The sequence below is a fragment of the Oncorhynchus mykiss genome, chromosome 23, assembly GCF_013265735.2.
Source record: "Oncorhynchus mykiss isolate Arlee chromosome 23, USDA_OmykA_1.1, whole genome shotgun sequence".
NCBI classification, from domain to species: Eukaryota; Metazoa; Chordata; class Actinopteri; order Salmoniformes; family Salmonidae; genus Oncorhynchus; species Oncorhynchus mykiss.
The window spans coordinates 28,227,758-28,255,545 of NC_048587.1; the positions used below are offsets into that span (position 1 = coordinate 28,227,758).

Genomic DNA, 27,788 nt, shown 5'->3' on the forward strand with positions numbered 1-27,788 from the left:
TGTGCACTGCGACACTTGATCGCATGGATTTATCAATGGGGGAAACTCCCTCCAGCCAATGCTTACACCAATTCCTTTAAATCCATGACAGGGAATGTGCATCTGACACTTCTGGAAAAGGGTGGAGAATCAGGAAGCAGTCCAGGTGTCCCTATTGACACTTCTTGATGGCTTCTTGGGTTTTGTAGATCTGAAAAGACTGTAGAACTGAGAACACACCCCAACATGCCAAGGTATGACAGTTTATGTCAAAGATGTGTTCATCTCTGGCTTAGCTACTGATTTTGTATATATTTTTTGCATTTAACTCATTCAAAAGTATAATAAATGTACTAAAAGCATGTGTTTTTTAACCTTTATTTTACTAGGCAAGTTAATTAAGAACATAATCTTATTTACAATGACAGCCTAGGAACAGTGGGTTAACTGCCTTGTTCAGGGGAAGAATGACAGATGTTTACCTCCTCAGCTCGGGGATTTGATCTAGCAACCTTTCGGTTACTGGCCCAACACTCTAACCACTAGGCTACCTGCCGCTTACTGTGATGTTATATTGAAAGTGCTTAGAAATACACTTTATAGAATATTTCATTTCTTGAACATTTTATTTTGTTACTACCTCTTCTTTGTCTGGCTAATTATTCAATCAATCATTCATTACATTACATATCTACCAACCTCTTTTTTTTCTTAGCCTAAACATTTCACAACCCATTGGAATTTCTTACAAACATAATAGATTCGACATCACATAAACACAAAGATAAAACAGAAACAAAATATTTCAAAACCAATGCTTTTTTATTTCTTTTGTTTTTAAATTACATTTTTTTAAGACGCTTGAAACACTGTGGTGGCGTCATTGCTTCTATAGCCTCTAAAAGAAGACTTTGAATAACCAAAGTGCTAGAATAGTTACATTTCAATGGCTTCACTCTGTTAGTAAGAATTGTACATCGAAAAAATTTGCTCAGTTGAAAACACATATCAAACAAAATTGACAAAATTGATAGTTCAACCATATCAAATTACCCTCTACCCCCTGATTGACATGTAAGATAGGATATATGATACAATACCCTAAATTGCTTCACTTGTCAAAAGAAATGAAGTCCTTTACATGGTTGTCATGTCCACAGCATAAACATCATCACACTAAGTCTGAGCCTTCACACCAGAATAACACCACACTTGAACTACATGGGCCTCTAGTCTAACCAATACAAAGAGAAGATCTAATGCAAAGTAATCGCCAATGAGCTATCAAAACAATGCTAGTTAGACACTGCATACAGATTCTCAAGCCTAAAAAGATCACACAATTTCAGAGTTCAACACAATGTATTTTATGCTTAAATAATCGTTTTGACCATCCAGTGTTTTTGTCATACATATGCTATCAAGAGTTACAATCAAAGAATGCCTTGTGTGTCTTTATGTGAGTAGATTAAACTTAAGGAAATACTTCACAAAAACCCCAAACCCTCGTCTTTAAAACCACAGCAGCCTTTATAAAACCAATTGACACACTGCTAAAATGATTACAAACAGTCTTACAGCGTACAGCGACCTCTACACCTTATAGCCAATACACACAATACATTTATAATTTTACAGCGAGACAGTCTTCTAGCATATACATTCCGATTACTCCTTTCTCATAGCATTTATGATAAACCCTGCAGAAGCCGCCCTTCAGTTGTACATAGACAAACGGTAATCCTCAAGAAGCTATAGAACAAACTTTCTTCATACTGTTCCTCGTCCGAGACAAAAAAACACTTATGGTTTTTATTTTTTTTTCTAATTTCAAATATAAAACTGGTGACAAATGTTAAGGCTATAGTTGTACACAGATAAAGGGTTTTAATTCTAATTTTAATACAGTGTTTTCAAACTTGTACAAATTTTACTTAAAATAATGTGAAAGGCATGCATGAAAATATGAGTACTCTGAAAGACTGTTTTTGCAGAATTAGATACATCCCCATTTTGGGAATCACTGAAATTTGCAGAAGATTTTCTGGAAATTTCCTCTGTTAAAATCAAACCAGCTTTTTTCATATACAAATGTTATACCTGCTATAATAATTCATTATACAACATGTGAAGTTCACTCAAATCTTCCAAAAAAAGTGGAACCATTTTGATAATCATGTTGAAAGCACTTGTAAAGTTCTCTCCTCTGCATTATCATCTTGTAACTGATCATTTTAGAATTGTACAGATTGTAATTTCTATACAGAAAAAAGTCTTGTTATTTTCAGGTTTATAAAGGAAAACAAAAACCCCAGCAATTTACAACCTGACATTTATGGGTCCAAGAAAAAAAATATAAGGCGAGTGTTGGAGGTGGATCAGACGTGATCCTCTTGTTTTTGTGTAATTTTGTTGAGTTTCTTTCTCCTACTACTAGAATTGAGCTTTTGTGCCATCTTTGGTCACAGGGAAGTGTATGTTCAGTTGCACCTGTGGTTTTCCTGTAATGGAGTCCTTTTTCGGTCTCACCACAATGATCCTCAAAAGCTCTCAAGACACCAATGTTTTTTTCTCATGACCACTTGTAGTTTTTCTGTAATGGAGTCCTTTTTCAGTGTCACCACAATGCTCCTCAAAAGCTCTCATGACACCAATGGCACATTACGAATCACAAACAGGAAGCATAATTCTTCTGGTCCATAGACCACAGGAAGTGAGAGCTGTACAATTAGAATTCAGATTCCATGGTGAGAACCTTCCAGATCCCTCAATTGACAGGGAGTGAGTTTTTCATGCTCATGCTAAAATCAGACGGGTCAAGTTCTTCACGCTTGAAAACCACACGTTGGAAGTATTGGCTGAAATGTCCTATTTTCCTTTAGTTGCTAGTTGTGTGTAACTTTCTGCCGTGGAAACCGATGAGAATAATTCCTGCACACCTGAAAAATAAGAACAATTATTATTTTAGGCAGCTGTTGACGTTGAGTCCCTTAGTTATTACTAATTCTGATTACTTGATAGATGTAATACCACTACATCATAGCATCTGAATTTTATGTTCCATTTTGCTAGCTACCCACACATTTACTGGAGCAATCATTCCCTCGATGACGCTAGAGAGCATCAAGAAGTCTGTTGGGCCATGGGTTGTCATGGTCACCCTGGTTGTCATGGAAACCACCAGCTGAGCCAGAGATCATGAGAGTGCCACTACTCTTTTTTTATTCAGGTTTGCTTAAACGGAATATTTCACTGATGCATATAGCTAGCAACACCTTTCAGGGATTAACAGTAACCAATCAGATAGCGACCTCTCTTTGATGCAATTCCCACACGATAGTACTGTCTATGAGCTGGCCTTTGCGGGGATTTAGTGGATAGAGAGAGACAGACAGAGAGTGTCTGTGTGACAATATATGCTGAGGTGTGTTTTGAGCATTATCCATGGTCCCTTTGTGACTAGTCACCCAACCACACAGCTGATGTAACCAGAATCAAAACAGACAAGAGTCAGGCTTTCAGTTTGAAACATAAAGGTCTGCTTGGAGTAGAATGAAATACGTGAATCATCAGGACAGGAGAGTACAGTGGACAACATTGCAGAAGAGAACAAGTACAGTATAGTGAAATGGAGCAGAGCCGCACCAAGTTTAAACATGTATATGGAATGGAACAGAAAATATTGAGCACACCACTGAACAGTGACAGGGGATAGAAATGAATGAGTTTATTAGAGAAGTGGTGGGGTAAAGCACTCTATTTGGCAAAGTACCTGGTGGAGCACAGCTAGCCCTACGAGTGAAGCTTCTTTTCTCCCAACCTCTCCTCCTTCCTCCTGCTTTTAGCTCCATCTCCTTGCTGCAACACGCACACACACACACACACACACACACACACACACACACACACACACACACACACACACACACACACACACACACACACACACACACACACACACACACACACACACAAGTGAGATGAGGCCAATTTCAAAACCCCACATCCTGAGAGCCATCCTGGCAAGCAGTAACCCAACACAGCAACCTGAAAACCGCAACCCGAGTGGAGCTAGACCAGAGATAAGCAACATGTGAGATTATTTAATATTAGCAACCTGAAACCATCAACCTGAAAGCAGTAAACCAGACCACAGAGGCAAATGTTTGCATCACACACATACGCAGATAGCAAGATACCGTGAAGTGAAATCACACAAAATTCTAAAAGGCATAGTGTGTGTTTAAATTCAATAGCAGCAGAACTCAAATGTCGAATCCCACGACCACATCCTGAGTTAAGGTCCCCACCCGTTTTCTGTTCAGGCTCAGAACCCCAGAACCCCCTTGGGGCAACCCTCTATGCGGCCTATTCTGTCGTCATGCCAACCTCTAGCTCCTCCTCCAGTGAGAAAGGGCAAGGCCAGAGGTCTCCTCGGTCCCACCTTCCCCTGTCCCCGCCCTGGTCGTCAGGCATGGACACCCGCCTGATGACTTTTCTGATGACCTGGGAAAAGGGGAGGAGATAATGATCATGGTCAAGATGGAGAGGGTATGGCCGGGATACACACACAAACACAAGTGGATAGGGTTTAGGATGTTTTGGGAGGAGAGTTTCGAGGATGCTTTGAGAAGGTGGGTATGATAATTCAGAGGTTTATTTTTAGGACGAGGGCAGAGGCAGATAGTTACTTTTCTAGTGATGATGTTACCGTCTTCATCGGTAAACTGTTCTTCTGTCACTGATTCGCCTGGAATATTCTTTGCCTGTTCTCCCTGTAAGTGCTCATGGTTAGGACTACAATCAGAACTGGTCCAAATTCACTTCAGCCAGTGTAACAGCAAACCACTAACACACTCTGCAGCAACAGCACCATCAAACTGCAAGCAAACCTCTAGAGACAGAATATTTTAGAATTCCCCAAGAGTTGTTGATTGAAACGATAACAAAATGAATGTGGCATGTCCCTTTAAATGGCATCACAGAGGCAACAGTGAGACACAAAATTATCCTTGATTGAAAACATGAAAGCAGGTTACCAGGCCAGGACACACTCGCGCGCGCACACACACACACACACACACACACACTTCAAACAAACATTTCTGAAGTTTCCTTTTTCTCCCACTGATAGTTGTCAGTTAAGCGAGCCACACCAGTCCACTGCACACCAGAGGCAAAGCTAGGTTAACCATCTATAGCCAAACCTAAACCAAACCTTCACCCAGTCTCAGCAGGGTACCTTAAGAATGACCCGGCGCCGAAACACCCTGGTGGTGACGGTTTGTTCCTCATCAGTGCCAGACTCACTAAAACGCTGCTGAAGAGTGCAGGTAAAGCAACATTACAGACAGTGAGAAGGGGATATAGAAAACACACAAAAAAGCAGGCGAGAGAGAATTTGTTAGCGTCACACAATCCCAAGGTTCTTCTGACATCAGCAACAATAAACAATGGCACATCTGGAAACAAGGGTGAAGTTAAATTTACAGTCAACCAGTTGATTTAAAAGAATGGACATCCAGTTCGTGTCACTGTGAAAAAGAAACAACAGTGATGTACCCGATGAGCCGTATTCACTGTAGCAGACACACATTGTACAAAAACAGTTACAGTACATTATCTTGCATAGACATTGCAATTACCTGGACTTTCTTCTCAGACACAAGTACGCCTTCTTCCTTCCCATGTCCAGCTCTTCTGTTGGCTGAGTCCTGCGATAGAGGAAGTGACCCGTCATGAGGTGGTAGCTCCGTGTGATCGCCATTGTGCCTGGACCTCCCTGGCTCCCCTCTAGAGGAAGAGGTGGCGGAGTCACTGGAGTTCTCCTGGCTGTGGGGAGAGATTGGGAGAAAGAGTAAGGTTGAGACTTAGATTGAAACTCGGATTAATAGTTAAGGATTACAATTCAGAGAACATTGACTAAGATAAAGATCAATATTGAGAATAGGATGGGGTTGGTATCAAATGTATTGATCAAATAGTTTGTGATGAAGGCAGATTATGAAAAAAGACCAAAAGACTGAGGCGAAAATATTGAATCCCAGATGTAGATGTACACGAAAGTGTATTTATCCTTAATCCATAGCAGTGATGGAATATATGTTTTTGTGTACCTATTTTCCTGGCGGTCTAGCAGGTCTGAGCTCACACTGCGGCCGGGTGTGGGCGGCTCCACGTTGACGCTGAATGTCTCACTGTGCCAACCTGGAAGTGAACACATGTCTTTTTCTGCCTGCTTCACCTGACTGAGAATCTCCTGAACCTTGGCCTCCGTCATTTCCTCGCCCTCCTCTTCCTCTGAGCCTTCCTCCAAATGAATATCCTCCAACAGCGACTTCAACTTGTCTTCTGTCATCTCATTTTCATCTCCATCCTTTTCCTCAGTGGAACCAGACACTCCCTGCTCCCCCAACGCCTCAGCCCCATTCTCTGGCTCCTTACCCCCCTCCAACACCATCTTATTATCCCCCTCTTTCACCACCTTAGCCCCCTCTTCCGCCACCTCAGCCCCATTCTCTCGCTCCTTACCCCCCTCCAAGACCATCTTATTGTCCCCCTCTTCTACCACTTTATCCCCGTTTTCCACCATCTCACCTGCCTCTACCACTTCCTCACCATCTCCCTTCACGACCTCCTCAGCCCCTGCCTGTCTGCTGTCCTGCTGTGCTTGCCAAGGCGATGATGGGGAGGACAAAGATGATGAGAAGAAGGAGACTTGCTTTTTGACCTCTTTTTCTACTTCACACTGTTCAGGGGAAGCGAATGACATCTGTTGGAGGCTTATGTCCACTTCCTTTTTCTCTTCTTCCACTATCAGCACCTGGTCACCTTCAGCCATTCCTGTGTTGGTGGTAGCGGTGGGATCAAAGTCAAGGGTGGGAATGTACAGGGACAGCTCATAGGGTCTAGAAGGGCTCCTAGTGGAGGAGTCAGGCTCCATGTGGTCGGCCCAGGACTCGGACTGGGTGAGGATGAAGATAGGAGGGTCTGGCTTGAGCTGGACAGGGGAAGGTTCGGGGTCAATGGTGAGGGTAGGGGGTTCAGAGTAGAGCTCTGTGAAGGAAGGGTCAGAGTGCAGTTGGGCTGGGGACTGCAGCTGCGCTAGGATGCAGTGATAATCTGTTGGGAGATGATATACTCACATGGACGCACATGACACAAGGAATCCCACATAAACCACACACCACATGGACTGAGTGACATGGACAATGGAACAGAGACTGGCTATAGAGCATGCAACAAAACACCCACTAATTATGGTGACCCTCAGAGGGGACACTGGTGTCCTGAATCATCAGCACAATATGCAGCACTTTTGATTCACTTGAGAACTACCTTAGAGAAACACAACATAAAAATGGTATAAAACAAATTATACTTACACCGACAAAAACAATAAATACTTATGTCTGTCACAGCTTTTAACAGTTTTATGACAAGATAGTTTTGTTCTTTAAAGGGATGGGTTCATATGCAGCCATTGAGATGGGATAAGAAAACAAAACAGAAATAAGTAAGGAATGGTAGAAATGTCCATATGTGGATTTTATTAGTTAACAGTTGAGCGGGTGTTTAGCCATGCTCACACAGAAAAGACGAAAGACGATAGGAGGGGGCTTAGATGAAGATTTCTAGGGTAGAGGGGTCGATGTGAACCCAAGAGGGAGGTGCAGAAGGAGAACGTATGGGGGACACAGGGATATTGACACGCAGGACAGGGGGGCAGGGAACGGATGAGAGGGGGGGGGGAAGGGTCCGGACTAGGGCAGTGAGCCCTGCAGGTGATATTAGGGGGAGGACAGGGTGGGACAAAGTGGGAAATGGGGTTTCTAAGGATTCAAGACTGTGGGACTGGCATAGGGTCACAGAGGGAGACAGCTGGGGGGTGGGAGAAGAAGAGAGGACTTTGGCATCCCTGTGGGTTTAAGACTTGGTGACTGAGGAGGAGATGAAGGAGTCAGCTGGGGTATGGGAGAAGAGGAGAGGGGTGTAGGCTGACTGGGTTCCCCAGTGGGTTGAGCCTGAGGACTCGAAAACTGAGTATTGAGGGAGATACTTGGAAGGGATGAGGGAGAGAGCTGGGGCATGGGAGTAGAGGACAGGTGTGTGGGTTGACTGGGGTCCCCAGTGGGTTGAAGACTTGGTGACTGGGGGATGAGAAGGAGACATGGAAGAGGAGAGGGAGCTGGATTGGGTGGTGGGGATGGGGGTAAAGGTGTGAGGCCCATGAGTGAGACAGAGGATTCATAACTTGGGGATCAGCAGTGTGGGAATAGTAAGGGAGAGAGGTGTGGAGGTCTGTAAGACCAAAAATGAATCAGGGTTTAGGGAATGATTCTTAACCGAGGGCGACACTGGAATTGCAGAGGTGGAGGCGCTCTCATGAACAACAAAGCATGCTACTGGTGAGGACACACGACGATAAAAGAGAAACAAAAGACACACAAAAAAAGCTAACAAAATACAAACACGTATTAGCAAGACAAGACAGGGATGAATGAGAGGACAGAGATGATTTTGATGAGGTGGCCGGGAAGGGGATGGGGAAGTGCAGAGATGACGGCACTATACTCTTAATAAGCCGTTAGGAGCTGTTATAAGCTGCCCTGGGGTTTGGGTTTGGGGAGATGGACGAGCGCGTAAGAAGAGGAAGGTAGTCTGGTTTCACAGAGGACGAAGCTCTGTCATTCTATCCGGGGAGGGCTCAGAGGAACTGGAGGTAGACTAGAGAACTAGACAGATCTAGAGCTATAGATGAACAAAGTACAACAGACTGTCTGTTGAGTCTATGGCTACTCCATGCATTAGGGAACAAAGGGGTTTATACAGTAGTGCCCTGTTGAAGGTACAAGGTAATCAGGTGAAAGCAGTGTGTTACAGCATGCAACTGGTTAGCATTATGGATAGTTTTAGTGTTTGTCATCAATTCATCTTACAAAACCCTTGGAGCACAAATGCAATTAGATTTTAGGAGGGCTTAAATAATATAAAAGGTCATGTCAATCAAGACCTCTCTAGAAAATCTTTGGGCTTAACATGCTATTCTCATCATCAGGGTTGGCTGGTGTCAATTTAATAGGAACCCAGACATTTCAGAAAGTGAATTAAAATACATTTCCTGAATTGACTAAGTTAAAAGTGAACCCATGGGACTCTGCATGCTGACATTTCCTCACACTCATTTGAGTGTCAGAAAATGGTTAGACCGAAACGGACAAATAAAAGCAGAAAGTGAAGGGTCAGACATCAGCCTGTCTAAGATAAGGGTACTGTAGTCTCCATAGTCAAATTGCATTCAATAGTAGAGCCAGGCAATTTGTTCTTATTTTTGCTACAGTTGTAAGGCAAAAACAAAAGAGGTAGCAGGAGAGGTAAGAGGTCAGCTAGATGGAGCTAAACTTTACCATCAGCCTGATCCAGGTAAACAGCGTTATCATCGGCAAAACTTCTCGTGCCTGAAATGTTACCATAGTCAAATATCGGCCCCTCCAGTAAAGTCACAATATCCATCCGATTGACTTTGGTCAGCACTCCAGTTAAGGCATCCGCTGTAAGGAAAACAGACCATAGAAAGTCAGTCCAACAAAGACAAGACACTGTTTGTTGTACAATATGACAGTTGTCTGAACAACATGCACTGTTCCTTAACCCAGATGTTGTCATTGTCATAACTCTTGCAAGGTAAATAGTTTACAATCACACTGCAGTGTGTGAAGGTGAAAAAAGGGTTGCCGTATTCTTCTCTTCTACAAGGAGACTGGGCCAAATGATATTTTCCTGTACTAAACATTATGTCCTTAGTAGGAGCAAGACAGGGAGTTCAGAAGGAGAGAGGGATGAGAGGCCCTTTTTATGGACATGGAAAAATACAGTAGCGAGGTACTCTGTAGTATTTATGTTACCTTATTTAACTAGGCAAGTCAGTTAAGAACAAATTCCTATTTTCAATGACGGCCTAGGAACAGTGGGTTAACTGCCTGTTCAGGGCAGAACGACAGATTTGTACTTTGTCAGCTTGGGGATTTGAACTTGTAACCATTAGGCTACCCTGCCGCCCACTAGTACATAATCATAATCGCGAGATGTGATAGAAGAGAAAGCCATAGTGGGTAGAAATATATTTGGGAGAAGGAGAGACACTCACTCGTTGCGTTTTTACCGTCCCGGCTGACCCATTTCTTTAGCAGCATGAAGCTCTGCGCTGTCAGGGAGTTGGGGTTCTCCACTCGGATGTGGTTGATCTCGTCGACAGAAAAGTTCATTTCCCGAGCCAGCTCTGCAAACGCATCCAAAAATACATTACATCACAACAGTTCAGTTTTAGGATTTAGTCTAGTCTTAGTCATTTTGACTCAAATATCATACATTTTTTTACTGCAGTGGGCTAAATCAGGGTAACAGAGTGTTTCTTGGTAGTCTTAAACAAATCACTTTGAAACAAAAGTATACAACTCACACACATGGTTAAGGACTTTAAAAAAGAAGACACCTACCTATACCATGTCAGATATAGTTGAAATGTATTCAATGTTTTGTTTGCATCCCAATATTACACTTTATATACATCAAAGACTGAAATATAAATTTAAAAAAAGCATTGACATGGAAACTGGATTTTCTGCATTTAAAAAATCATGTTTATGAATTATGAAATTAAGAAAAATATTCTTTATTAAAAAATATGTATTATATTTTTTTATTATAAACATTCCACCCATGGGGCCACTAGAGGGCGATTTGGTCATTTGACTGTAGGAAATATTTGTTGTAATTTTAATAATTATTTGGTTGCTTTCAAAATGACGAAAACAGTAGGCCATTTTAGTCATCTAAATGCCCTTTCATTTTAGTCACATCACATTTGTATTGCGTCATTAACCTATAGTAAACATAAGTCACTGACATGTGCACAAACATACACTTGAGTATACAAAACATTAAGAACACCTGCTCTTGAGCAAGGCACTTAAGCCTACTTTGCTCCAGGTGCACCATACCACTATGGCTGACCCTAATGTTTGGTGTACTCAGTGTACATATATATCCTTGTCCTACCAACATGTTTTTCTGCATAACATCCTATTCTCTTCCCAAAAGTAGAAATATGACAAACACATATAACAACATATAATAATGATCTGGCCATTTAAATTCCTAATTCAGCCCACATAGATACTGCAAATCACATACAAAACAAATCACATACAAAACAAACACACACATACAAATGCAGAGAGGGAGAGAAAGAGAAACACAATCACCAGGTGGTGCAAGGTTTTGGCGAAGCATTACAACCTGTAATTTAAATAGATTTGTATTTGTATTTCATGTAATGGACAAACACAAAATAGTCCAAATTGGTGAAGTGAAATGGAAAAAATGAATTGTTTCAAAAATGTATAATAATAATTCAAACGGAAAAGTGGTGCATGCATATGTACTCACACCCTTTGCACCAGCGACTCCTGTGGCGGGCCGGGCGCAGTGCGCGCTAACCAAGGTTGCCAGGTGCATGGTGTTTCCTCCGACACATTGGTGCGGCTGGCTTCCGGGTTGGATGCGCGCTGTGTTAAGAAGCAATGCGGCTTGGTTGGGTTGTGTATCGGAGGAATTTTAACCTTCGTCTCTCCCGAGCCCGTACGGGAGTTGTAGCAATGAGACAAGATAGTAGCTACTAAACAATTGGATACCACGAAATTGGGGAGAAAATGGGGTAAAAAAAGAAAAAAATGAATACCATCTCCACAGTGAAGCATGGTGGTGGCAGCATCATGTGGGGATGTTTTTCATTGGCAGGGACTGGGAAGCTGGTCAGAATTGAAGGAAGGATGGATGGCGCTAAATAAAGGGAAATTCTTGAGGGAAACCTGTTTCAGTCTTCCAGAGATTTGAGACTGGGACAGAGGTTCACCTTCCAACAGGGCAATGAGCGGTTTAAGGGCAAAAATGTAAATGTCTTGGATTGGCCTAGTCAAAGCCCAGACATCAATCCAATTGAGAATCTGTGGCATGACTTAAAGATTGCTGTACACCAGCGGAACCCATCCAACTTGAAGGAGCTGGAGCAGTTTTCTCTTGAAGAATAGGCAAAAATCCCAGTAGCTAGATGTGCCAAGCTTATAGAGACATACCCCAAGAGACTTGCAGTTGTAATTTCTGCAAAAGGTGGCCCCAAAGTATTGACTTTGGGGGGTGAATAGTTATGCACGCTCAAGTTCTGTTTTCTTTGGCTTATTTCTAGTTTGTTTCACAATAAAATATATTTTGTATCTTCAAAGTGGTAGGCATGTTGTGTAAATCAAATGATACAAAAAAATCGATTTTAATTCCAGGTTGTAAAGCAACAAAATAGAAAAATGCCAAGGGGGGTGAATACTTTCGCAAGCCACTGTATGGGTTGCACCTGTTACTCGGTCGCATCATTGTCATTGTTATCAACGTTCCACAGACGTCGCAGCCACATTGATGTCCAAAAGTAGAACGAGGGCTAATGATTTTGAATGGGAGCTAATGACAGTTTCGTACAGTGATGTAGTCGAGTCTGAATCAAGTCCTAAGGCCCCTGAGCTCGAGTCCAAGTCCGAGTCCCAGTGCTCGATTCCTGGTCCAAGTGCTCAAGCCTGAGTCACTAGGTCCACATTAACTCAAAATTCACCCAGTCAGATGTAGAGTATTGGCAAGAGGAATGTTGTCAATAAATAGTTTGATGTCCCTTTTCCTTTCTTTTGATGTCCCTTGTCCCTGATGAGATTTACCAAATGTTACTTTGCATATAGGCTACTAGTAATGTTACCAGGGCCACGTTCAGCTGCAAAACATTCTCAAACGTTACAGTTAGAAATTCCATGAATAGAGCTGACATTATTCCTTATTCAACATGTCAGAGGCATGTTTGTTCTACATAGAAATATACTATCTGACCTTTTCAAAATGTTGTGTGCTGCTGAACACGCGCCAGGATTTTAATGAGGTAACATGACTGAACAAGGTGTAGCCTAAACAAATGGTAAACGGTCCGGTCTACAAGTAACCTAGTTTTAGAACAGCCTGCGATGTAAAATGCTGCCCGCCAATGCACAATAGAAAGAAAGGAAATTAGCGCCACTATTATGGGTCTTATCTTTTGAGAGGTAATGCTTGAATCAAGCCATTTTCATTGAGGAAAAGAGGGAGACTTGGCTACAGATATTGGCTATGAAATGCAGTGGGGACAGTGGGATTGAATTTTTTTTTTAACCTTTATTTAACTAGGCAAATTAGTTAAGAACAAATTCTTATTTATAATGACAGCCTACCAGGGAACAGTGGGTTAACTGCCTTGTTCAGGGGCAGAACAAAATATTTTTTCCTTGTCAGTTCAGGGATTTGACCTAGCAACCTTTCGGTTACTGGCCCAACAGTCAAACCACTAGGCTACCTGCCACCCCAGTGGGAAGGTTGAGCGAGACTACAAATTCAAACAACTCAATGCTGCTATTGTTTTTAATTTCGGGAAAGCAGCTTGTGTTTCTTAACCAGGCAAAGGGTAGCTAACTAGAAGGCCAAACTGGTCTCAGAGCATCTCGTATTATTCTGTATGTAAATCCGGGACACTCCATTTAGTATGATATGTTACATTTCATATGGGATGTATTCATTTGTGGATGTACATCACCAAGTTCGTATGACATGTTACGAATTACAATTTGCATTATACGTTACGAATTTACAAGACGTGCAATATTTTACTAATTTGCAAAACGTACTATATTACGAATTTGCTAAACGTATGGTATTTTACGAAGTCTAGCTAGGTGGCTAACGTTAGCTAGGCTAGGGGTTATGGTTAAGGTTAAGTTTAGGAGTTTGGTTAAAACCTGTTGATCCTACTTGAGACGCAGACGTCTCAACTAGGCACCTGGAAATGCAAATGCGCTACGCTAAATGCTAAATGTACTCGTTAAAACTCAAACGTTCATTAAAACACACATGCAGGGTATTGAATTAAAGCTACACTCGTTGTGAATCTAGCCAACAAGTCAGATTTTTAAAATGCTTTTCGGCGAAAGCATGAGAAGCTATTATCTGATAGCATGCAACACCCCAATATACCTGAAGGGGACGTAAACAAAATAATTAGCGTAGCAGGCGCTACACAAAAACGCAGAAATAAAATATAAAACATTCATTACCTTTGATGATATTCTTTGTTGGCACTCCTATATGTTCCATAAACATCACAATTGGGTCTTTTTCCCGATTAAATCCGTCCATGTATGCCCAAAATATCCATTTGTATAGCCTGTCTGGTTAAGGAAAAAAGCTCTCTTCCAACACGCAACGTAATTTTTTAAAATTATATAAGTTGCCTATATTCTTTGACAAAACACTTCAACCTACTTTTGTAACCCAACTTTAGGTATTTGTAAACGTTAATAAGCGATCAAATTGATCACTGGGCGATCTGTATTCAATAGCAGCTACTCAAGAAAACGATGTCATTTTTCTCTCTTCAAAAATCGATTCCTGTATGCTGGATGGAACGAAGGATCTATTTGTCATTACACAAAGGATTTTTGTCAATGAAAATGACGTTTTTGGCTACATCGTGTGGAAGTTGTAGGAACTGCAAGCTCCCTGCTATATATTTTTGCTTGCCATAAACAACTCAGAGACTGGCGGATTAATACTTTTCTGTGGTTTTTGTGACCAGGTTTTTCTGGGGATTTCGCTTGCTGTTCACGTTCTGTTATAGTCACAGACATTATTTAACCAGTTTTAGAAACTTCAGAGTGTTTTCTATCCACACATACTAATCATATGCATATACTATATTCCTCGCATGAGTATCAGGACGCTGAAATGTTGCGCGATTTTTAACAGAATGTTCGAAAAAGGAGGGGGTAGACTGAAGAGGTTTTAAAGGGTTAGTGGAAGGGTTTGCAAATATGCTAAGTAGATAAAAAGTAGTAAGTAATTGAAAAGTTGCTAATTAGCTAAACTTGTCCCTGATGAGATTCAAACTCACAACCTCTGGGTTACTAGACGTTTGCGTTATACGCCCACCCACCCCGACCCATAAGTAACCATCTGTCTTATGTAACCATACCAAACACAGGGTTGGGTAGCTTACTTTCTAAATGTAATCTGTTACAGTTGCTAGTTACCTGTCCAAAGTTAGGGTAATCCAAAAGTTACCCAAACTCAGTAAAGTAATCTGATTATATTCAGTTACTTTTAGATTATTTTCCCCTTAAAAGGCATTAGAAGACACAAATGTATGTTACCTATTGAACCACATCTATTGCAGGATATATCAATGTTAAAGTTTACATAGCTGGCCGTATATGGATGTTAAATGTTACTTTATGGGTTGGTTATGTAGGTTTCTTCTAACCCATCGCTTTCTACTACATATAATAATAGGATTAAATTATACCTTTACATTAAAAACCAAAGTCTATCAGAATTCCAGTCATTCCAATAAATGTTATACCTCTTGATCTTCAAGAATAGGACTTTGAAATATGGAAGTAGAGATTAGCCAAATAACCCCAAAACTATGGATTTAGCCAACCCCACTCTGTTTCTGATTTTGTTGTCATGGAGTACTGATTGGGGTCATTAATTTGAGTTGAAAAATAAATGCTGCCAAGACTCTTCCTTGAGCTGGCTACCTGGCCAAACTGGGCAATCGGGGGAGAAGGGCCTTGGTCAGGGAGGTGACCAAGAACCTGATGGTCACTCTGACAGAGCTTTAAAGTTCCTCTGTGAAGATGGGAGAATCTTCCAGCAGGACAACCATTTCTGCAGCTCTCTACCAATCAGGCCTTTATGGTAGTGTCAAGACGAAAGCCACTCTACAGTAAAAGTTACATGACAGTCAGCTTGGAGTTTGCCAAAAGGCACCTCAAGAATCTCAGACCATCAGAAACAAGATTCTCTGGTCTGAGGAAACCAATATTGAACTCTTTGGCCTGAATGCCAAGCGTCACGTCTGAAAGAAACCTGGCACCGTCCCTATGGTAAAGCATGGTGGTAGCAGAATCATTCTGCGGGGATGTTTTTCAGCGGCAGGGACTGGGAGACTAGTCAGGATTGAGGCAAAGACGAACAGAGCAAAGTACAGAGAGAGAGTGCTCAGGACCTCAGACTAGGGCGAAGGTTCACCTACCAACAGGACAACGACCCTAAGCACACAGCCAAGACAACGCAGGAGTGGCTTTGGGACAAGTCTTTGAATGTCCTTGAGAAGCCCAACCAGAGCCCGGAATTAAACCTGATTGAACAACTCTGGAGAGACCTATAAATATCTTTGCAGCAATGCTCCCCATCCAACCTGACAGAGCTTGAGAGGATCTGCAGAGAAGAATGGGAGAAACTCAGCAAATACAGGCTTGCCAAGCTTGTACTGTCATACCCAAGATGCATCAAGGCTGTAATTGTTGCCAAAGGTGCTTCAACAAAGTACTGAGTAAATGGTCTGAATACTTGTGTAAACGTAACATTTCTGTTTTTATTTTATTTTTTATTAATTAGCAAAAAATGTATAAAAGTTTAGACAGTTTTGCTAATGTTTCAAAATAAAAAACTGAAATATCACATTTACATAAGTATACAGACACTTAACTCAGTACTTTATCCAAAACGTGGAAAAAGTCTAGGGGTCTGTCACGTTGGCATGAAGGATCGGGAGACAGACATAGGAATGTGTAAAAGTGTTTTTTTAATTGTACTGGCGTGCCGTGTAAAGGACCGGGGACGAAGACCAAACAAACACTATAAAAACACAGGGTTGAAACCCAAACAAAAAGAGCGAGGAGTACCTTGAATAAATAACACACGCACGATGATTAACACATGGGAGGAGACTCGTAATCATCTGCGCAATCCACAAGGGCATGAAAGCCCAAAACATGTACTCACACGCACCAACGGACATTGTAACAATAATCGACAGCCCAATGGAAATCAAAAGGCACACTTATAAGCACTAATCAGTGGGAATAGGGGACAGGTGTGTGTAATGAAAGTTCCAGAGGGATGAGTGATAACCCTGGAATGAGTAGGTGTGTCCAAACTTTTGACTGGTACTGTATATATAATTTATGTCCAAAAATGGATTGCCCCCTTAAGTCTATCAAAAGTGTACGAGTTTGAGCATGTGTCCATTAGGCCTATGGATTTATACATTTTTATCAGTATGAATTAGATTGAGCAATAAAATCCCCACTTTTATTCCATAGGCTGGGATCTGCACTATGCAGTTTTGCAAGAGCACATTTTTCACTGGCTGTCCACTGGTTTCAAAACAATGATTGATACAGTAGGCAGCTTAAACTTCTTGAATTCAACCATTATTGGGTTCAAATACACATTTAGATTTGTGAACAGCCATCCACAACAACCACATTCCGTAAGGCACAAATAGCTAAATGAGAGAGCAGCAATGCGATTCACATCAATGTGCTATGTAGATATCAATAATAAGTGATATCTGTATCGCCATAGACTACACCACTACTGTCATCCTTTCCTCCAAGGGTTTATTTAAGTTGGATAATCTTTGGATGCCGACAGAAGTCGCACCATTGGAAGACATAGCTTGGACTGTAGCCTACAAAAGCCTATTATTGTTCTTTCCCCGCGATCCAGCAAACCTATTTGGTGTGTCATCATAGTGGTCTCTGACTTGTCAGACTCGCTCAGATGGAACAAACTTAAACTTGCACCTTTTTCATTGTTAATTTGAATGCCATTGAGAAAACAGAGACGTGTCAAAGTTTTTTCCCGCAAACATCCTTTCTGAATTTAAGAGTAATCTTCAAAATAACCATCTAGGTTTGCAAAAGTATCTGTAATCTGACTACAATATTTTAGCTGGTAACATAACGGATGACAGTTAACGGTTTTCTGTAATCACTTACATGTAATCTGTTTCTCCCCAACCCTGACCACACATAACATATCATACTAATTTGAGTGTCCCGGACTGACATTTACTATGTTACGTTTAGTCTGAGACCAGGCTGAGAAGGCTGGTGGTGATTGGTTAGCTACAGGGAAGCAAAAGAGTCTCCTTCGTGATGTGTATAATCGGAGGCGGAACAGCCGGGCCGAAGTCTGCCCACACTCATCACTTGCTACCCCTCAGCTCAGCAGATGATGTAGGCTGTATGTACCGGGTGCGGCTCGTCCTTCCCACTGCTGAACAGAACTTGCGCTGCATATCTGTGCTGTTAATATTAATTCTCCTTATTACTGAAAAGCTCTTAATCACTCCAAAAACTCTTGTCCAGTCCACTTAGAAGTGAGATTTTAGTCACAGAGATAATTTTGTCTCGTCTCGTTTTAGTCAACTGAAATGAAAAATAATTTTCATTTAGTTATAGTTTTTTGTGGATCTATTTAGTAAATTATAGTCTCATCAAATACCACCGAAAAATGTGTTTTACAAATATTTTAAGTCAATATTTTTGTTGACGAAATGAACACTGCATCAGTTCAAGGCATCCATTTCTGCACATGCATGAGTATGTAGAGCTGCAGTGTAAGAAGAGCATCACTCTGTAGAGGGCACTGTTTCCTCACAGTAATATCTATGTTGTTTTCTTGAGAGAGGGGAAAGCAGAAGAAGAGAGAGCCATGAAGACAGATGGTACTGGGACCAGGGAGCAGTATTTCCTTACCAGTCCAGCTAAGTCCCAGGTGGTCGGCCACAATGGCCATCCGCAGGTCTGTTCGCTCACAGGGACTCTGAGGACCTAAAGGGCAGAGATAATCTAAATAATCAACACTGTTCAGTACCTTTTCTATTGACTGAAATAGGAGTACAGAGGACTCTTTCCTTTTCTGGCCAAGTGTGGTATTTTCCAAATTATATAAAAGCAGACTGAGTGTTTTGCAGCCTCTCCTCTGTGTTTGATATATACATATTGAATCAACAGGTTTACTGTAAATGTGCATTTTATTATTCAATGGCTTGTTTAGGCTGACAGCACTTCAGATTTAGTTTCCTGAATGGCAAGAAAAGGCAGAATAGACACTATATGATGGACTACAGTGTGTTATTTGGACACAGGTGCTCTGTGAATGTTTGTGAATATGTATCCTCTAAGCAGGCAGTAACTATCATAAGAACCATACAAACAAAATAATGTAAAATGGGTCAAAAGAGTCATGTACTCGTAGGAACTCTAGGGTGGATTCATAGTTCTTAAATGGGACTACACAGCACACATGCGGACAACCTTTCTGTTTTTGCTAAGGCTAATTAGCTCAGAGACACAACTTGACCATGAAATAGAATAAACTAGAACTGCTGTTTTCAGTAGCCACCCTGCACAGACAGACAGATAGACAGACTCAGTAGCCGTCAACAGGAGACTGGCTGTGCCAGTGCACCAGTCACTACTCTGGCATGCTGAGGTATCTGACAACTAAGGGGTTGAGGGGAGGAGGAGAGTCTGACAAGGACAAGTACAGTACACAGTACATAGATGACGATGACAGAATGACAGCTACTGTTTGAAGAGAATAAACACGCCACAGGCAATCAATCACAACGACTTCATGCAACTAAGGTTTTAACAAGTGTGAAAGTTTTACAAACTAGGCTTGATCTCCGCGACGGGGGGCGCCCGAGGCCCCGCAACCTGACTGCCCTCCTTCCCACCAGTCCGCCTACTCCTCCTGCTCCTCTCACTGCCGGAGGCCCTGTCGACCTTTGCCCTTACGGACAAGGCCCCGGCCTCAGCTCTCGAGCCTCTACCAGACCTCGACGAGCGGGAGGGCTGAGAGGGGTCCGACAGAGAGGTGCTCCTGGAGGTGCTGTCTTCCTCGGACTGTTCTCCCTGTGTCTTTTTCTCGTCGTCTGATAGGCGGTTGGCCAGCTTTAGCGTCTCCCCGCTAATGCCCTTAAAGTACTCGATGGTGCGTTTACAAACCTCGCTGGCGTTCTCCCTACTCGTCTCACCTGACGAGCTAACCTGAGACCTGTCTTTGATGGGCAACCTGGAGGGAAACTGTATAGCTACTCTTTCCCTGCTAGACTGAGTTGTTACCTGCACTGATATTGGGGAGCTGGGTGTGCTGCTCTTTTTAATATCTTTGATTGGGATTCTAGACCTGGGCTCTACTTTGGCAATGACAGGCTCTGCTCTTCTCCTCACCTCAGCCTTGACAACCTGTTTGGGTTTTTGCTTCCCTATTGCTGTGCCTTGTGTATGGAACGACCACCCTGGCGCTTTGACAGGCAGCCTCGACTTTTGCTGCTTCGCCTCAGCTTCCTTGATGGCTTCACTTTGTCTTTGTTCAGCCTGAACACTGTTTTCTTCTACTTCTAGAGAGTCTCTACAGAACAAAGCTTCAATCCTACTGGCTTTCTGAAGGGTGGGTTCAGAAGACGACTGCAAATTAAACACCACACTGCCACATTGTATATAGTTAGCCTGGACGCTAGAGGACTCAAGGTTATTGTTGTTATTGCAGTTCTCTGCAGGGTAATCTCTTCTTTCTGACAGCTTTGGGTCTCTGTATCCGCTAAACTGACTCCCCAGTGACTGGTTTTCCAAGCTAATGTATTCTGGCATCTGACTTTCTGACATCTCTGCCTTATAATCTGTGTGATCCCCCGAGTCTTTTTTCACTGTAATGGCTATTCCCATCTTAATGGGGGTGCGTAATTTGGGGTCAACTTTAGAGGCCGTAATCGTGAATGAGGACGTGGTCTCGGCTACTGTGTCACCAGAAGGCGCATCGGTACAGCCAGTGTCAGTGCCAGTCTGTGCAGGGCTGCACTTTGCTGATGTGCTGCTTTCTGTGGCAGTCTCTAACTTCACCCCCTCACCCCTCTCCCCTGTTTTTGACTGAGAGGTAACTACCCCTGGACTCTTGCCCCCTCTCCCCTTGTCCCCTGATTTCCCATCAGAGGAATGCTCACCAATCTGGAAAAATTGAAGTCTCTCTTCAACAAAGTCCCGCTTGCTCATGTCAATTGCACCACTGCGCGTCATCTCAAACATCTTCCCCTCATGGAAGGGGAAAGGGTTAGGCTCGCTAGTCGGTGTGCTTTCATCAGTCGGGGTTCTAGCAGGGGTAGTGTCTGGAGTGGTGGCTTGCGATTTGTCCTCCACAGACAAACCAAAAGGCTTGGGATCTTCTTCTCTCGCTTTGGCATCAAAAACTCCTTCTCCTTCTCCCCCTTTGCTTGACCAGGGGTCAAAGTCTAAGCCTTTCGTGGCGACTGTTTTGAAGGTAGAGTTTAACTCCTCTTCGAGTTGACAACGGAAATAGTTATCTGCAAAGTCTTGTCTATCACCCTGTCTATCTGGATGTCTTCCCTCAAGAGTGTAGTCTTTTTCATCTCCGGTGTTTTGGTCTGAGTTTGCTTTCCCATTATCCCCTCCATCCTCACTTGGCGTTTTCTCCTCCTCTATGACTTCAAGCTTTGATTGACTAAAGGAACGATCACATGTCTTGCCGTCATTGGACAGGCTTGATGTTTTAGGGTCTTGTTCACTCAATCCATCATCCTCATCTTGAAGGTCATAGCCATCGAGAGAGTCTATTTCAGTGGCATCTGTGTCATGAGAGAACTCAGCAGTTGTGGCTATGGAGCAGTCTGTGATTGACTGGTCGTTGCCATTTTTCTCTAAGTCTACATCCTCTTCTTTTTCAACGCCATTCGTGCCTGACTCCTTGTTGTTTCCGTTCCTCTCAGGCTTTTGGGGTTTTAAAAGCTTCTCTCCTTCCTCCTTCTCCTTCATCTTGAAGGTGTACTTTTTGTTGGGAATGGGATGGAAGACAGACTCATCGTCGCTAGAGTCACTGTCGTCTGCTCCAGGTGGAACTGGAGAGGGAGGTTGAACCCTGATGATGGGCTCTGCAAGGAGGTGCCGATCATGCTCCTCTTGGAGGTTCACCTCCATCATCTCTGTCTCAGCCTCTGAGGAGGCACAAGATCCCCTCTTATCAGGGTCAGAATGCTCTGCCTCTAAAGGCGGAGGGGGGGGAAACTCAATGTAAGCGACTCTTTTCTCTTTGTGTCGTTTCAGTGTTTCCTGATTTCGGTTGGAGGGTTCTGATGAGGCAGGCTTGGTTTTCTTTGGCAGAGACTCCTTGTAGACGAAGGTCTTTCCTTCGTCTTCTTCAGACTCCTCTGCTATTGGAATGGGCATTCCGGGCATGTATCCAATTACGGAATCTGGCGTTCTGGAGGCAAGGCTCACCTCCTCAGAACTTGGTGTCTCAGGAGTAACAGGACTTTTGCCAGAGCTGTCCATGAGAGTAACTTGCTCTAGAGTGTCATCCTCTGGGCTGCCTTGAGGAGATGGGGTCTGTTTTTGTTTAATGGTGTAACGCGCTCCCCGTGTCTCATGCACTGTTCGGCTCTCGTGACTCACTATCTTTTTGTATGTTCCCAGCTGCTCAGCTGTTTCTTTTTCGTATTTCTTGCCCACTTGGATGCTAACATAAACTGGCAAAGGTTTGATGTCTTTGAAACCCTCAATAACAATGTTTTCCAAGTACCCTACTTGATCGCTATCTATACCATTACACACTACAGTTGACTGACTACTATCAAAAGAATCAGATGATGTTTCTACTGATGAGCAGTTTGTGGATTTTCTGGATTCAGAGCCGCTGTGTAACCTATTTCTAGCTAAAGTAGGTATTTGTAACCCTGGCCTTTCACACAGTTTAACAGAGGTATCAAATTTTAATGAAGTGGATTGATGATTTTCTGAGAAACTAGATGGCATTCTAACAGGAATTTGCGATTCCGAGTTTTTTTTTAGACCACCGGTACTATTTGGGTTTTCTCGGACCACAAGCTCTGTGTAAATTATTTTCTTGGTTGTCTCATCTTTTTTGGCTATTCCATCTCTAAAACCCTGCTGTTCTCTTTGTGAATTGTGGTCTTTGTGAATTGACACTTGGGGTTGATAGTTTCCATTTCCATGACATTCCCAAGTTTTGAAGGACTTTTTTTCTTCCTGTTCATTTCCGTTTGTGCCGTGTTTAGGAGATGAGTAAATATACCTATTAGCACTGGGGCTTGGTCCACTAGATCCTCTTACCTCACTTTCTAGAACCTTCCTTGTACATCCTGGACTGTCTGGTGATTTGGGGATATTTGAGCCTGCAAAAACTTGATACACAGGCAGCTTACTTTCCAGGAGTTTTCTTACTGGGGGATTTGACGTGTGTCCCCATTGTGGACCCGTATCTTGCTTTTGAGCCTCTTGTTCAAAATGTAGCCTAACAGCGCTGACTTTGGAGGATGACATTTGAAAAGGTTTAGAGGCATCACCCACATTTCCCTGTGAGATGCCATCCCCTGGTTTTCTATTGTCATCCTTATATTGTAGCAGCACTCTCCTCTCTGGGCTGCTTGGTAAACTAGCACATTTTCTATCATTGGAGCCAAACCTGTCTCTGAAACGGTCTCTACATTCTTCACCACTGCCCCCATTCCTGTATGCTGATCTTTCAGGACTGCTGTGCGTAGAGCTAGGCCCTGATCGTGTTTCCCTAAAGTCGGACCTACGGGACTTCTTCTCAGGGGAAGAAAGCTCATCGTTCAGTTTCTCTGTCTTATCACGAAAAAACTGAGAGACTTCGCTAAGCTTTTCCTCTGCTTCCTTAACAGTTCTGTCTACTCTGTCTTCATATATCAGCTTTTCTCTATTCTTGCTCTGTCTGTCATCAGTGACACGCATCCAAACAGAGTGCTTTGGGCTGCCAGGTTCTGAGGAATACTGCAACAGTGTTAGTTTGTCAAAGTTATCGTCTACATTGGCAATTTGACCTGATTTGTCTGTGTTTGATGACTTCAAAATATATTCTTGCCTTGATCCACTAGACCTTCCCTGACTATAACAACTCCTATCTGGGGATTGAAAACGAGACCTGTCCCTTAAATACTCCTCAGTGTCAGAGTGAGACGAGTCTGGTTTCTCAGAGAGAAGCATTTTGTCGGCAAAGTTGTAAGACTCTCCTCTTAGTTCTGATGATTCATCATCATTATATTCCACAGAGTGCTGGCTGAGTAGCTTTAGGGTTTTGTACGAGTCGTCTGCCATGAGCTGTTCAGAGCTTGGATGACTATCATCTTCCTGTGTCATGGGCGTGTTTACTCTGGAAGACTCTAGGTAACAGGGGAGCGATTCTTCAGGCTCCTCCTCTCCCTGTCGTGACATTCCACTGTTCCCTTGGTAGAAGTACATCTCCTTCTCTGGGCGATTTTTTGTCTCCCGGATGATGACCTCAGTTGGTTCAGTTTTGTTGCCCTTTTCAATGTGAACTTCAATTATTCTTTCAACTTTGGGTTTTGAGCTGATATCTTCAAGAACTCTCTGTGATGTGTCATCGTTGCCGGCCTTGTGCTCAAACAGTCCAGCAAGTTCTCTGGAGGGATCCCTGCCGGACTGGAAAGCTTTCATGATATCATGCACTGACATTGATTCTTCAATCCTCTCTGATGTATTCTCTTTACTCTGGGGTTTGTGGTACACCATTCGGGTGGTAGTTGTGATGTGGGTCTCTTCCTTAACTCGCATGCCCTTGCCCATCGAGTCATCGTCCGGGCTGATTTTCATCTGAAATGATTTTGTTTGGTCCACATTGGATGCATTCAGCCCTTTGGGCTCAGCATCAATGTATCTAACCTCCCTTGTATCCTCCGTCATTGGTTGCTTGTTATCTTCAGGAGACTCATAGCTCCTAATAACATGAACAACCTCAGTCCTTGTCTCCGTGATTACTGGTGGAATATCCTGGAAAAGCGTCTTGGGTCCCATGCCTTCTGCACTCTGTGGGGCAGATGGCGTCCTTTCACTCCTTGTCTCAAAGCCACTGTCTGAGAGGGGACTCTTGTCCTGGTCATGTGCGATGTCATCTGGAGATTCTAACATGGCATCAGGCCCAAATAGCACATCTGCTAGTTTACAGAGCTCCTTTTCTGAGGCAGAGGACCGCATGTTTGCGGGTGGCATTTTCAGCTTGTGCTCAGGTTTAAGCATACGTTTCTGTTTCTCCTCTCCTTCTCGTCTAACCTCATCAGATCTATGCTTTACATCTGCAATTTTTGAGATAGAGCTACTGCCAATGTCATTTGTCAAGTAGTCTACTACCTTCGATAGATTGAAATCTCTGTCTGGTATAGTCTTAGTTTTGATTTGAGGGACCACTGTCTCATATCTTGGTGGATAACTCCAGTTGCTTTGCTGGGGATCCACTGGCACTTGTTTAGAGAACTGTACCTCGTCTGTTGTATTTGTTTTAAAAGCTGTCTTGTTAATCTTTGCCGTATCCTTGGTTAGGATCTCACTAACTTTGACCAGGTCCTGTTTCACTTTCTCTACAATTCTGTAAGGCTCCTCGTCCTCCATTCTAGCCTCTTTGGGGAAGTCAGACTGGAAACCTTTGGAGGCTGAACTTGGTTCTGTTTGCAAGATGTTAGACATCCGTATCAAGTCCTCTTTCATTTCTGCCACGTCCTTCAGTATCTCTTGGCTGGAGGACAGCGGGGATGAGGTGGTGGATTTTAGGGCAGCCGGGGACATGAATAAGGGGGATTTGACAGGTGACAGAGTTCTGGCAAAGGAAGACTGGGCTTGAGAGTTTGTCTCAGCAGGCATAGTTTTTCGAGGGGACAAGAGGGCAGCAGCTGACTTTGACACCTCAGGGAGCTTTTTAAATTGGGGTTCTGGCAAAACATTTATAATTGAATACACTGGGACAGTCATTGGGCTTGGTGGGTTTAGTGGGGACCGTAAAGAGGCATATAGGGAACTAGAGGCTGAGGATCTTATGGACTGGTAAGAGGATGACGCTGAGGAGGACATGGACTTGAGAGTGCCATATCCAGAGGCAGAGCAGGAATTGAACGTTTTTTCAACCTCGTCAAAGGCTGCATTTACGCTTGTTGTTGCTGCATTGGTGGTTGCCTGTATCCTCCCCTGTAAGCTGCTGGAGAGTAGGGATGTGGGGGAGGAGGAGCGGTACTTTGTAGGGGATACTGTTCCATTGATCAGAGCTGCAGCACTAGGAGGAGTGTTGGATTTAATTGGTGATGAGAGGGAGGAAAAGAGACTCCTTGAGGGGCTTGAGGGGTCTGCACTGGACCGGACAGAGGAGAGGCCAGGAACAGTTTTTATAGGAGAGGACGATGTTGTTGTGCCAGTGCCCACAATGACACCCTTGAATGGAAGAGTTGAACTGTACATGTTCAGTGAGGATTTAGGGGAAGCAGGTGGCGTCATAGTGATTGATGACCTTTCTAGCAGACACCCTCCACCAGTGGTGATAGGAGAGGTTCTAGTAGACAATGCTGCCAGTCCCTTGATGGAAACATGGTCTGGAATGCTTCTGACTGGCGATGACTGGAGACTGGGGGTAACCTGAACTGGGTACTGGGCCTGCTGAACTACAGTCTTTATTGGGGATGAAATGGTCCTGTACGACCTGATGGGGGAAGCTATGTCGCTGACTGACTTGATGGAATGGGCCGGTGAGCCGCCTATGTTGGACTTGATGGGGGACGCTGAGGTGATGGACCACACAGACTTCAGTGGAGAGGCAGTGGGCGTGTTGGACGATGAACTGGAGTGGGAACCGAATCCAGACTTGGCTTGGCCAGGGACGGAGACAGGAACAGCCGACCACGCCTGATAAGATCTCGTTGAAAAGACAGGTTTGTGAGTGTAGCCAGTAGGCTGTGTTCTCGGCGAGCTCCGATCAGTTGTTTCTTGAATAACCAAACCAAAGATTTAACATAAATTCAACGGAAAATAATTGAAATAATAAAAACAGAGAAACCAGAGAGAGAAAGTTGGAGTCAGTAAGGCCAATATTAATCAAAGCAGTAAGAATAATATAATTTATAAAACGTCAATTACTATCTAAACAAAGATATGGTGAAAAGTGATTGTTTAAGGTCAATGATCTGTCACAAAATAGAACAGATGCAAGATAACACACAATGAAGCATACGTGGCAACAAAATGCTTGACATAACAGTGAAGAAGAAACCATTTCAAACATACCAAGACAACAACACAACCATTCTATTAACCATTGATGTGCTTTGTCTGTTTGCCGTTTTGCTGCAGTGCCTTTTATATGTTTGGTGCACACCATGGTCATATGTTTCCAATGCCAAAAATGACCCCACAATCCTTTTAGTATATTATTAGTGCAATAATTGTCTCAAGGGTTCACTTATTGATTGGTTCACAAGAAATGAATGCCCTGAACAATCACTAAGCCAATAAAAGTGAGGTGTTCTTCAAAAGAATGAAAACGCTACAAGATAATAATTATATTTGACATTTGGATGTTGCAATGCCAGTAGTTTTCACAAAAATGTTATGATACAAAAACAAGGAAAATATATTTCACAAAATGGAGAGGGTCTGCAAAGTATACTAAACAAAAATATAAATGCAACATGAAACAATTTCAAAGATTTTACTGAGTTACAGTTTACATAAGAAAATCAGTCAATTGAAATAAATAAATTAGGCCCTAATCTATGGATTTTACATGACGGGGCAGGGTTTCGTTCATGGGTGGGCCTTGGCGGGCATAGGCCCACATACTTGGCAGCCAGACCCACCCACTAGGGAGCCAAGCCCAGCAAATCAGAATTCATTTTTCACCACAAAAGGGCTTTATTACAGACAAAAATACTCCTCAGTACAACCCCCCACCGCCCCTCAGACGATCACACTATTTGAGAAGCCAGATGTGGAGGTCCTGGGCTGGCGTGGTTACACGTGGTCTGCGGTTGTGAGGCCGGACGGACACACTGCCAAATTCTC

General features: G+C 43.0%; 1 protein-coding gene across 34 annotated transcripts in view; it reads right to left on the bottom strand.

The window, feature by feature from the left end:
• Positions 1–780: 780 nt before the first annotated feature.
• LOC110502535 (ankyrin-3) overlaps positions 781–27,788 on the bottom strand; it is a 184,628-nt gene continuing 157,620 nt past the window's right edge. For 25 of the 34 annotated variants that reach the window (XM_036960088.1, XM_036960095.1, XM_036960085.1 and 22 more), the window contains 11 exons: positions 19,574–26,713; positions 18,651–18,725; positions 10,127–10,258; positions 9,387–9,530; positions 6,096–7,101; positions 5,625–5,811; positions 5,222–5,299; positions 4,671–4,754; positions 4,369–4,485; positions 3,752–3,837; positions 781–2,918 (listed from right to left, as the gene is read on the bottom strand). In XM_036960088.1, coding sequence (XP_036815983.1) covers positions 3,772–3,837; positions 4,369–4,485; positions 4,671–4,754; positions 5,222–5,299; positions 5,625–5,811; positions 6,096–7,101; positions 9,387–9,530; positions 10,127–10,258; positions 18,651–18,725; positions 19,574–26,713 — 9,029 coding nt within the window. In that variant the 3' untranslated portion in view covers positions 781–2,918; positions 3,752–3,771. The remainder of the gene's footprint in view (positions 2,919–3,751; positions 3,838–4,368; positions 4,486–4,670; positions 4,755–5,221; positions 5,300–5,624; positions 5,812–6,095; positions 7,102–9,386; positions 9,531–10,126; positions 10,259–18,650; positions 18,726–19,573; positions 26,714–27,788) is intronic. The other 9 variants (XM_036960113.1, XM_036960114.1, XM_036960107.1 and 6 more) reach the window with 8 other exon arrangements.